At 44.2% G+C, this 12770-nt stretch overlaps 1 protein-coding gene across 6 annotated transcripts in view; it reads left to right on the top strand.

Annotated features, from left to right (window-relative positions):
• The window catches only part of LOC144791764 (disintegrin and metalloproteinase domain-containing protein 28-like), a 3516669-nt gene that overhangs the window by 451819 nt on the left and 3052080 nt on the right, over positions 1–12770 (top strand). For all 6 annotated transcript variants that reach the window (XM_078666532.1, XM_078666533.1, XM_078666531.1 and 3 more), the window contains one exon: positions 4314–4392. In XM_078666532.1, the coding sequence (XP_078522658.1) occupies positions 4314–4392 (79 nt within the window). The remainder of the gene's footprint in view (positions 1–4313; positions 4393–12770) is intronic.

The raw sequence follows: 12770 nt of genomic DNA, 5'->3' as shown, positions 1-12770 counted from the left end.
TAATGTGACACATAATTGTAAAAACTTTGATGTACAAAGAGTCATTCCTGGAATCTTCCGCTTCAGGCTCGGTCCCCTCCCCAATCACAATACAGGATGGTTTTCAGATAGTAGGAACACGTGTGGTGTGACGGATCTCATCGGGTGTGGGCCTTGATCTACTATAACTCCTTTGAAGAGGGGTGATTCTTTACAGCTGGGGCCATAAACTACATCTGCAGGGCTAGGTGATAGCCTGGACAATCGGACACAGAGGAAGAGGAGTGTCAGAGGGTGCGGTAGTGAATAGGGCGAAAGGGAGGTGTCGGGTGGGCACAGAGTGTGATTTTCAGGGAAGAGCAGCGCAGATGGGGGGAGGTTTATTGCCGATGCATAAGACAGAGAGCGGGGGTGACCAGTGCCTGGGGAAGATGCTTGCGAGGGTGGGGAGCCATGCTACGAATCGACAGCGTGCAGAGAGTGGGTCTGGTCAAGGCATCTAAAATGGCTGCCGTGCACGACAAAAGTGTGGCATTTCAAAAAAGGCAAGATGGCGCAGACAATGTTTTTCAACACTTCCTCATTTCCTTCGAATCGAACGTTAACAGACGTTGGTGCATATTACCAAAGTTAAGCGATATTTATCGCTAACGATGCTTACCAACAAATTTTTTACCGCTAAGCATCGTCAGAAATTATCGAAGATAAACCTTGCTATTATCAAGGTTTATCGCAAATGCGATAATAAACGGCCGCAATGCATGAATATCGCTAAAAAGTCAGCGATATTCATGCATTACCGAGCTAATGCTCTTAGCCATGTTATCCACCTCCCATTGGATAACATGGCTAAGAACTGCTCAGGGCAGGTGTTACTTTTTGGAGATATTCGCGCTTAGCGCGAATATCTCAAAGTTGGTAATAGGAGATAGATATCTTGCATGTTGTAATGCAAATTATTGTGGTATATGGAACTCATACCATAATCTCTCAGGAAAGCAGAAACTGATCCTTTTGGGACCGCCTAAAAAGGCCTAGGGGGTGAGGGGTACTCTACTTTGCCCCCTTTTCACGTTCCGAACTATTTTATTTTACTCTCTTCTGTAATTACACAAAATAGCAGCGATAAGATGCATTGGAGACACACAGTGAGAGAAAGGAGGCCGGAGATGAAGAAGAGATGTCAAATACACATTGGAGATAATATAGTGGCAGAAGGGAAGTAACTATGAGTAAACTTACCATGTAACATAAAAATGTTGCACTCTATACTATAAGTCTCATTTTATACTACAATCACTTCGCTACAACCTCATAAATTAAAAATAAAAATGAATAATGTCTCAAACAATTTTTGATTTCTAAATATAAATTTATTCTTCAGAATTTTCTAAATTTGAAAGAACTAGTAACATGTCCTCATCAGCAATTTCCTCATGAAAAGTCTGCAATGATGATTCTTGTAACTCTATGGTCTCCAAACATTCGATAAATTCGCCATCAACAGATTGATCAAAAAAATCATTCAAGTCATCTCCTCCTTGTGACAATATTTCATTATTGGTGCTGTCAATTTCAATCAATGTAGTGGAATCATTCAAATCATCTCCTCGTGACAATATTTCATTATTGGTGCTCTCAATTTCAATCAATGTAGTGGAATCATTCAAGTCATCTCCTCCTTGTGACAATATTTCATTATTGGTGCTGTCCATTTCAATCAATCTAATGGAATCATACAAGCCATCTCCTCCTTGTGACAATATTTCATTATTGGTGCTCTCAATTTCAATCAATGTAGTGGAATCATTCAAGTCATCTCCTTGTGACAATATTTCATTATTGGTGCTGTCCATTTCAATCAATCTAATGGAATCATACAAGTCATCTCCTCCTTGTGACAATATTTCATTATTGGTGCTCTCAATTTCAATCAATGTAGTGGACAATTCAAAAGAAATTGCTACGGTCTCTTCATTGTGAGCCATTTTATTTTGAAATTGCTTGCTGTAAATTGCAGAAAAAAATAATCACTTTCATTTATCGTTTTTAGTAATACATAATATAAAACTAACTTTATCAAGTATTTAGTATAACAGAAGGACTGCAAATAAATAACAGAAAACATTTTTCAAATTATCTTCAAGTGTACAACATAGTTCCCCTTACAAATTAACAACTCACCTTTTTAAAAGTAGGAGAAGTGTTAGTACTGTGTAAATCAAACACCAGAAATTCACCACCAAAAATTCCTCACAAATGTACCTCAGACAGTAGTATCACAAAATGGCTGTGGTTTCCTCTCATTTGACATATATACATAACCAATTAACTTTCATCACACACAAATACAAAACCAAAGTAACATTTTAATTGGTTCTAAATTTCAACACTTTCAAATGTGTTTTCCCCATGCAATTTTCCATACGACATTTACATACGTCTACAGCCTGAATGGCTGAACGGAATTACACCAAACTTGGCAAAATGGTACATCAAACCTAAGAGGTCAGGAAGGATCTACTATGCCCCCTTATGGTCATTTCCCCCTTCGCTTTGGCCTCCTCTTGTCTCTCAATCCTACCGAGAGACAAGATGGCGGCCGCTACGGACTGTTTGGAATGTTGACAGACGCCGGAGAACCAATCAGCTTCGCAAAGCTCCGTAACGCGAAAAGTACGCGAAGCGGAGCGCTGTTACAGATATATATCTTTTTTTGAACGTTAATTTCTCAAAATCCACTGGAGCACACATATTGAGACCTAGCAAAGGCACATCGGGCTACCAGTCCCTAATATTTTACCAAGTTTCGTGAAAATCCATTCAGCCGTTCGATTATTATTATTATTTTTTTTTTTTGCCCCGCGGGGCCCTTTTAAAACCTCCACATCAAACCTAGGGGGTCAGCGAGGATCTACTATGCCCCCTTATGGTCATTTGCCCCTTCGCTTTGGCCTCCTCTTGTCTCTCGATCCTACCGAGAGACAAGATGGCGGCCGCTACGGACTGTTTGGAATGTTTACAGACGCCGGAGAACCAATCAGCTTCGCTTCACAAAGCTCCGTTGCGCGAAAAGTACGCGTACTGGAGCGCTGCCCGGTCCGCTGTTACAGATATATATCTTTTTTTAAACGTTAATTTCTCAAAATCCACTGTAGCACATATATTGAGACCTACAAAAGGCACATCGGGCTACCAGTCCCTACAATTTTGCCAAGTTTCGTGCAAATCCATTCAGCCGTTCGGGCTAAAAGTGAGGCCAACCGCCCTATGGAAAACTCAATGTTAAAAACACGTTTTGGGACCCCCCTTTTTTCTCGACCCCCCCTAGACGAACCCCCCCCCAATTTTCAGGGGCTGCTCAGAAACAAAATGTGCCATTTTCCTGAAAATTTCAGCCAATTCCGTCCACAAATGCCAAAGTTATTTGACATAGAATTTTCAAAAATCCCATAGAGAAAAGATCCTAACTATATATACCTACTGGCGACCGCCAGTAGGTAATATATATATATATATATATATATATATATATATATATATATTTATATATATATATATATTCTATTTTTATATATTTGTAAAACATTAATTTCTATTTATGTATATTTTTAACTATTTCAATTGTTTAATTTTGCTTTATTTCCTGTTGGGTTTTATTTTCACTACCTCCATTATGTTATATGGGACAGTTTTGCAATACCACTGCATGTATAGTGCTGGAATTACTACAAAAGAGTAAGTTACTACGAAAGTGTAAGGTAATACAAAAGTGCAGTATGTAAATACTGGCAAAGTAGTAAACATACTCTAAAGTGTAAATTTACTCAAAAGCATCAGTTACCTTTGTGAATCAGGACCACGTTTGTCCGCTTTTTCCTATTATCAACAATCTTCTACCAACCTTTCAAACATTGGTTAGATGACACACTATTTGGCTCCTTATTTGCACAAAGGGGAATTGGAGATGGAAAGTATTTGCTCTGGGATGGTGGTATGCTCCACTTGTCTAGATGGTACAGTCACAAATCAATCTAAATTAACAGCTACAAAGCAATTAACACAACAACCACTTGACAGCAAGGGATACCCACAGGTTGATAGCAAGAATGAGCCTTCAGGGGTGATAGTTAGAAAGCGTCTATGAGGTTAGCGTAAAGAAGGCACCATGAAGGAGAATTTATCTCCTCTGGCTTCTGACTGAGGTACATGGTAAATACTTAAATGAAGGAAAATAATAGGTATTTTTTAAATGCCTGAAAAAATATGCTGTTTGCATCCAACAATTTCTTAATGGATCCATCTTAATTATGTGTATGTTACCTTCTTTCCAGAAATCTTTTGGCTCATGATTACACAGAAACACATTATTTGCCGGATGGTCAGCAAGTAACGACGTCACCTCAGATTTTGGTACTGTATGAATTGATTTTGTTGAATTAAGTTTGCTATTGCTTGCTGAGGTTTTCAATGGTGCCATTCACTCTTAAACATCTTCTTGAAAAACAAGAAATAGCTCTTTAATGCAATAATAACAATTTCATAATTGTGTTTTCTTCAAAAGAGAAGTCATTGACTTGTTACTCAGTGATATGGGAATTCTACACAGAAAGCTGACCTTTTCCGAAGGTATAGTGAGCAGTGGATTCTGTGTAGTGAAATGATAGCATACTCAGTAGGTATGAGGATGAAGGATTAGTGGCATGTATGATGTATTTGTTGAAATTTTGAGTTGTCCTAGTTACACAGCCTGACACACTATAATTGGTTACATGAAATTTACAGTTTCAGCAACCACTGAAGTGCACAACAAAAGTGCTCATAAAAGAGTAACATTTAATGTGCACTTTACAAATACCAGCCATTCAGTAATCTCCATAGCAGAAATAAAACACAAATACATTTTTCAAGTGTTGTCAGTAGACATCAGCATTTTCACAAAAACAGTGTACCTGATAGTCTTCTAGCCACAGATTCTTTATCTTAAAATATTCCCCAGGTTTTCTACTGGAACTGGGAAATCTTGAGCGCCATTGGGTATTTAGGTGCTTCCCCAGCACACTGACATGAGTTATTTTTTTCCATGCTCTCAGCCCTGATCCGGACAGAGCTAACTCTCTCCACTTTCTGGAGAACTTTTTTCAACATTTTGTCAACCATTTTTGAGACTTTGTCTACTTGTGTGTAGGCGTGGCCTCCCAAAAAAACCTGTGAGGTTTAAACCATGTGATGTCTGTCACAGGCAGATTTCTGTGACAGACCCCCTCTGGTTTGTCTCTGGTGCCTGGGACCAGGCCACAACTCCAAGCCCAGACTGGACTGCCATGCCATGGACCCCAAGGCGCTGCGGAAACGATACCTGAAGCTCCTAGTTGTCCCACGGCAGTCGATTCCACAATGTGCCAGGTCCTGGCCACATAGAAGGTTCTATTTGCTGAGCCATTCTAGGCACTTGTCATCACGCTCAAAGTCATTGGGTAAGTCCCAAAAAAGATGGAAGAAATTCAAGAAGTCGAAGTGTGCTTTATCTTTGCAGCGCCAGTCCAAGTCATTGGACGAGGCGTGGGAACAACATCACCACTCTAGGCCCCGCTTACATGTGTGAGGGCCTGAGCGTGTGTCTGAGTCCGCTCTGTGCTGCCCTGAATTCCCAGTACTGACCCCTACCCAGCTGTTGGAGTTTTATGATTCCATGCACCTCAGTGTTCTCCCCAGACACTGGCCTAGTCTGTCCTCCTAGTGTGGCTAGGGAGGAAGGGGCTTCCTTTGCCATGGTGGTGAGTAGGGTGGCAGATATATGGGCCCTTAGGCAGCACTCAGTGGCAGTCAAGATGAATAACTTGACATTGCTGCTTTGGCCGGGAGTTGCCCCCACATATTCTCCCTTTTAATGAAACATTTAAGGATATCCTGCTCATGGCATGGGCCAACCCGTGCATAGGGGATCCAATGTACAGGACAATTGCCCGTGGCCATCGCCCTGCTCCTGGGGACCTAACCTTCCTCACCCAGCACCCCACCCTGGAGAGTCTGGTTGTCTAGGACTTCACTTCCAAAGTCAACCACGGTGCGTTCCATACCACACCACCAGATAGAGAATCCAAGAGTCTGGATACCTTTGACAAGAGGATGTGCTCCTACACTAGCCTTCCACTTCTGTAGTTGAAAACCGCATGCCTCTCGGGCCGATACATCCACATAGATTGGGATTGTGTTTCTTAAGTGTTGACCATGATCTTGGAGGAGGCTGGAGCCATACTGATCCAGGCTACGGCGGATGGCAAGAATGCAGCTAAGTTCACCATTGGCTCCGGACTGGATACAACCCAGTCACTGGGCAGAGCGATTGTGTCAACAGTGGCACTCAGACACCACGCCTGGCTGAGATCTCTTCACTTTTCAGGTCAATGTCTAGGTATCACTTATGGTCATGCCCTTCTATGGCTCCCATCTCTTTGACTATCAGGCAGATTCCTACCTGGAGCACTTTAAGAATATCTGGACCACTGTCCGGTCGATTGGTCTCTCCATGGCCCTCTGCCAACCACATTTTGCCTTTCGTCCCTTTTGTGGCTACAATAGTGGTTATCAGACACATCCAGTCCTACCTAGCCACCAAAGCCCACAGGCTTCTTTGTGCTTTTGTGGCCACAGACGAAGTTCCCACAAGCTTCGTGGGACACATAGTCAGAGGTCGACCTAGTCTGGCGCCTATCCGACAGCCGTATCCTCAAAACCCCTTTATTTTGCCCTTTAACCATCATGAGCAGGCAGCTGGAGGCAGGGTCTGACATCACCTATACTACTGGCAGTACATAAAATCAAGCAAGTGCAGTCTATTTTGGACAAAGCAGCCATCAAGAGGGTGTCCGCATCAGAATTAGATCACGGTTGCTATTATCACTATTTTCTGGGGCCCAGGGAGGATGGAGGTCTATGCCCTATTTCATACCCCCGCCCTCTCAACTTCTTGCTGAAGAATTGGGGTTGTAGGAATGTAGGATCTTTCTGGTATAGTTACCCTCAGTTTTTTTGCTTGTTGTCCTTGTGTTTTGATTGTAGTACACTGGGATCCTGCTACTCAGAGTCAGGACCCCAGTGTTGGTGCTCTCTCTCCTCACTTCATTGGTAAGTACTTTGTATACCCCACAATTGGTGCACTGGTGTACCCCTGTAAATCCTTATTATTTGATACTAAGGTACCTAGTTCATTGATACAACAGGGGTCTCCCATCGGCTGCAGCATGTATTGTGCCACCCATGAGAGCCCATGCAGACTGCATCTGCAGATCTGCCACTACAGCCTGCTTGAACTACTGCATGCATCTTTCATGTCAGATATAAGTTTTTTCTTATCCCGGTCACTGCCCTTAAAAACTCTAAGTCATCCTTAAGGCATGCCTTTCTGCCTACCGGCAGGGTGCATGGCTCTAGGTTTGAGGGTGCCCCTGCAGAGGCAGAGGCATACCTACAAACCACGTATACATCCTCTGGTTTTGTAAGTGCGGCAAAGCCATTTTAAAGCATGTAATGGACACTGGCCAAGTTGCGATGTCCAGCTAGATAATGGTTCCACTAAACCCAGTCTTGTTTGGTATCACACATGTTGTAATAATGCAACTACATCGATTTCAGTTTTAGTTGCATGATACCATGTACTGGGGGGCTCTTTAGAGGACCCACTCCCCCATGACTACCTGTGTAGCCTTGCAGGGTCTGCGTGCAAGCTAGCGCTGCTGCCGACCCCAGACACGGTTCTCCTGTCCTGCTGCTGAGCTTAACTCAGGAAGGGAAGGGAGAACAAAGGATTTCCTGCAGAGGAGAGGTGTAGCCACCTCTCCTTAAGAAATAGGTGTCTTAGACTAGGGTCGGGGGGAGTCTTCCGAGCGCCTCCAGACTGCTTTGAAGGGCACATTAGTGCCCTCCTTGCATAAACTGGTTTGCCCCAGTCCAGGAGCCCTTATCTCCCGCTCTAGCACAGAGCTACTCAAAGGACAGGGGGGTGACCTCCCCTCCAGCTCCTCCCCTTCGAGGTGCCCAGATTTCTGCCAGTTGGTCACTCCATTCTGCCATCTTGTATCTTAGATGGGCAGAGTAGCGTTCCTGACCTACCCTGATAGGTGGGTGTAACCCAGCTGGGTGCCCTATGAAAATCTATGGAGAAGTTGGGGTTGCAGTTTTAAAGAAGGACCTTTCCCAGGGGATCCTGAAGAAACCCTTAATAGGATGAAAGGTTGGGGAGTCACCCGACCCGTGGGTGCTCCATGAACCAGGTTACTTGCACCAGGGAAGCCAGGTGCATAGGGATGAAGTTACGTCGCAACATCCCATAGACAATAATAGGCGACTTGGCAAGATATGCCTCTGGAGAAGTCTCTGAAGAAGTCTGGTGGAATCCAAGGGTGGCTTCTTGAAGTGGAGAACCTGCAAGCAGAGGGACCGGGTCTATGCCATTCGGAGGTGATCAAGAGGCACGGAAGAACAATGACCACCCTTGGCAGGGAGCTCAGGAGAATTGATGAGGAATTTGTTGTGGCAGCTATGGGAACCAGGTGTTATGCTATGTTATGCTATGTTATGAGGATTTATAGAGCGCATGGCTACCCAAAGGCTTCCCAGCGCTAGGCATGAGACCTGTTGAAGCGAGTGAAAAAAGTTAGTCGCACTTGTTGAACAGCCAGGTTTTCTATTTTTTCTGAAGGTTGCTTCTGAAGCTGTGAATCTAATCTCCTGCAGAAGTGAATTCTATAGCTTAGGCGCCAGGTGGGAAAAGGCTCTTCCACCCCATCTGGCCCTTTTTATTCAGGTGTTTTTTAACAGGCACTCAGTGCCTGACCTCAGACATCTGTTGGGAAGGTATAAGCACTAAAGAATTCTGATCTTACTGTGCCCTTTGTTATTTATGGCTCTGTTTGCTAGGCAGAGTGCTTTAAACGTGATTCTCGCCTCGATCTGAAGCCAGTGTAAGTTCCTGCGATGTATACTCACTGATTCCTTCATTGGAATTTTACACAGAAGTCTGGCCGCTGCATTCTGGCCTACCTGTAACCTGTTAATGCCATATTTAGGTGCGCCTAGAAGGAGAGAGTTACCATAGTCCAAATGTGACATGACCAAGGAGTGTATGGTTAATTTCCTTAGCTGTATGGGGATTAGCTCGAGGATCTTGCGGAGCATTCTTAATAGCCCAAAGCATGTGCCTGCCACCTTCCGTGCTTGGTTCTCCATAGTCAGCTCTTTATCCATCCAGAAACCGAGATTCTAAATGGCAGTGCTCGGGACAGGAGAGGTACCTGCGTGACGACATTTTGCCCAAATGCAAATCAACTCAAAAGAATCATCCATCAAAATTGGCATTTGGTGAAGAACTTTGATGCCAGCCTGCAAAGACCACCCCTCTTCGCTTTTAAAAAAAGAAAAGAGTATTGCCAATTTTGTGGTTCGGGCAGCATTACCCAAAAAAGAAGCTGTTACACTACAGAGCTTGTTTGGTTTACAACCAGTTCAGGGCCACCACAAATGTGGGACCTGTACATGTTGTGACCAAACAATGGAAGGAGATGTTTTTTTCGCATAATGGCATCTTTTGGAAGCACTCAGCGTTCTCAAACTGTAAAACGAAGAACGTAATTTATGGAATTTTATGTCCTTGCCCCAAACTATAAGTAGGCAAAACTTCTCAGGAAATCAGACAACGGATTACTCAACATAAATCCAGAGTACAGAGGTTAGTGACCAATGCACCATTGGTCACTCATTGTCAGACCAAAGGGCATACAGAAAATGACTTAAAATGGACTGTCCTCTCTAAGGTGGAAATTGATGCCAGAGGCGGTGATATGGAAGCCAGACTCAGTCAGCGTGAAGCACAATTAATCATGAGATTTAATACAGTAATAAATGGGCTCAATGAACTTTCTGAGATTCCGCAGGCACTTTAAGATATCCTTTTTGCCCCCTGTGTACAGAATAAACCCACCACACAACTTGACTTTGTAACACAAGCAGGCTGAACATCGCTTGACCCTGTTCACCGGCCCACAAGTTTTCAGTGGGCAGCGCGATCACGAGATCTATCACGTGCCCGTTCACACTGTTTAACTACAACTCCCAGGCCTCCATTAGGCATATGAGGTCTTCTGGGTAGTGCTTGCGTCCCGTCAGACTCTGCCGTGGGACGTGACCTGAGTTGCAGGAGAGTGACCCTACGTTCGAAGGTACTTTCGGCCTCACTAAACCCCGACTTTGGGGTCTCGGCAACCCATTCTGTGTCCGGCTGTGGTCATTGATTTCCATCATTCGGTTGTTTCAGGGGAATTGAAAGCTCCTTCCACGTTGCCCGCCTGAGTGTGCAGACCAGCACTGGAGGTGAGACGCAGTCAGCGCCCCTCCAGCTGATCCGTAAACAATGCCAAGACAGCGTTCCCTCATTGTGAAGGTAAGACTGGTCCTTAAAGGTTGTTAAACATTGTGCGTATAGACTGCTCCTGCTCCAGTTTGGTTATAGCACTGAGTTTACCACTAACTTGCCTTCTAGCCGCAATTGAAACTACAAGTTCCAGACACCCTACGTGATGTCCGCCCTTTGGTATTCGACAGCCCAGGCATTAATTGCTCCAACTGACAAGTGACATCCTCCTCTTGCCATTTGTGACCGACTGCCTTTAGGTAAAACCAATACTTAGCTCTATGCCCACAACGAGGTTGACAGCAGGTTCTAACAAGAACGGACTAATTTGTTACTTACAGTATGATGTTGTTCTTTCACAGAAATACACGCTTCCTTTGAACTGACTGAAGCACATTCTTGAAAATTAAGGTAGGAGGCTTACAGTGAGCTTGGCCTTTGTAATTTGGTGTTTTTTTGGATATACCGAATAAGTTCTTGAATGTAAGGAGGTTTCTTTGTATCCTCTTTCAGATTTCCTTTTGTGGTCTTGATGAGAACCGCACAAAGGGTCCGGTTTGAAACGCGTCGACCTTGTTGTTGTATCCTGTGTCAAAACGAATGTGTACTATTAATGGTTTGTTTCAAAGTGTATCTTTAGTGCTGGGTATGCAGGATGACATTGTAAACCAGATTTATCCCTGCAAAACTTGTTTTATTCACAATTGAAACTATCCCACTCCTTGATGTAGGATCCAATTTCTGTTGTGCATGTCTGATTTTGGTTGTTTGAATGTTTGAATGTAAATGCGAGTGTGAGTTGAGTCAGGTTATGATTCAGGTAACGAGTATGAAAGAGGTTGTCTAAATGAAGTCTATTGTATGGCAATTTTTGTGCACGCCTGTTTCTTTCAATTATTGTAGCTGTCACACATATTTATGAAATATTTTGTATTTTGTCTTCTTTGAAAGTTTGAAAATAAAAACAAATTTTGACGGATTAAATCCAAATCACGACTACCAATTTATTTTTTAGTCTGTGAAAAAGTTCTTTATTGTATTAGGTCTCAGTACTGGCTTTTTGTTTTGGTTTTTGAAGTATATAGACTCTGCCTCACTGAGGTGAGTCAAGGCCCTTGGTTGTTTTTTGAGGAGAGGTATCTAGGCAGCGTGGCCAACTGACTAAAGGCCTGGGTATCCCTGCATTACCCAGGACCATTAGTTCAATTTTGTCTCAGTTTAATTTCAGACCGCTCCCTGTCATCCATTTAACCACTTGTTCGAGACAAAGTTCTAGCTGGCCTGACTCCCCATTAGACATGGAATCAAGTGACATCACCAACTGGGTGTCATCAGCGTAAGAGATCACGGAGATGCCGTATTACTGAACTATGCAAAAAGAACAATTGATGGACAGAATGTACAACAATGTCATACATTAACCCCAGTACAGAGATCTGAGCCTAAATCCATAGTTTTTTAGCTCACCATGCCATTCCAGTTTAGACCTCGTCATATGCAAATCAGTCTTGACCCTGGGCCCAATGGGAACAGTCCAGCCCGAACTGCCAGGCCAGGCGTCCCTGGACTGGAAACAAGCATCCTAGGACCGGTTTCGGGCTTTCAGCCCTCATCAGTCAGGATAGCTTGACTCCAGTGGCATGCAGAGCACGCGACCCACGTCTGGGCATATCCGTCCCACTCGGGGTGACAAATGCAAAAAGAACAATTGATGGGCAGAATGCAGAATAATGTCATACATTCACCCCAGTACAGAGATCGGGGCCGAAATCCATCGCTTTTTTTGCTCACCATGCCATTCCAGTTTGGACCCCGCCATATCCAAATCAGTCTTGACCCTGCGCACAATGGGAACAGCCCAGCCCGAACTGCCTGGCCAGGATCTCCCCGGACTAAACACCAGGGATTTTTTTGTTGGTTCTTGTTTATAGGGTGCGGGCTGCCCAAAATGGGCATTCCAATGCCCAAACCCCTGCGCCACTATGACAGCCTTTCGCAAATGGGGCCAGTAAGCCCCAAACTGCCAACCAGGAGGGGAGAAAGCCGACTAGATGCCAGGGATGTTTTATGGGAAATTTTAATTAGGGTGGGGGCTGCAACCAACGGGCATGCCAATGCCCTCACACCCACCACATTTACAGACTTTCTGTCCCCCCTGGGGGGAAGATGGGGCAGTAGCCCCCAATCTGCCACCCCCGGGGGGCGCAGAAAGCCCACTAGACACCAGGGATTTTTTATTGGGCAATTTAATTAGGGTGGGGGCTGCCCAGAATGGGCATTCCGATGCCCCCACCCCGCCATAAATACAGCATTTCTGCCCCCGCCCGAGGGGGCAAAAAGCCCACAAGATGCCAGGGATGTTTTTTTGGGGCAAGTTGAATTT

This window comes from Lissotriton helveticus, chromosome 11 (assembly GCF_964261635.1).
Source record: "Lissotriton helveticus chromosome 11, aLisHel1.1, whole genome shotgun sequence".
Classification (NCBI taxonomy): domain Eukaryota; kingdom Metazoa; phylum Chordata; class Amphibia; order Caudata; family Salamandridae; genus Lissotriton; species Lissotriton helveticus.
The sequence above is the reverse complement of the archived record's forward strand: the minus strand, read 5'-3'. Positions and strand labels throughout refer to the sequence as shown.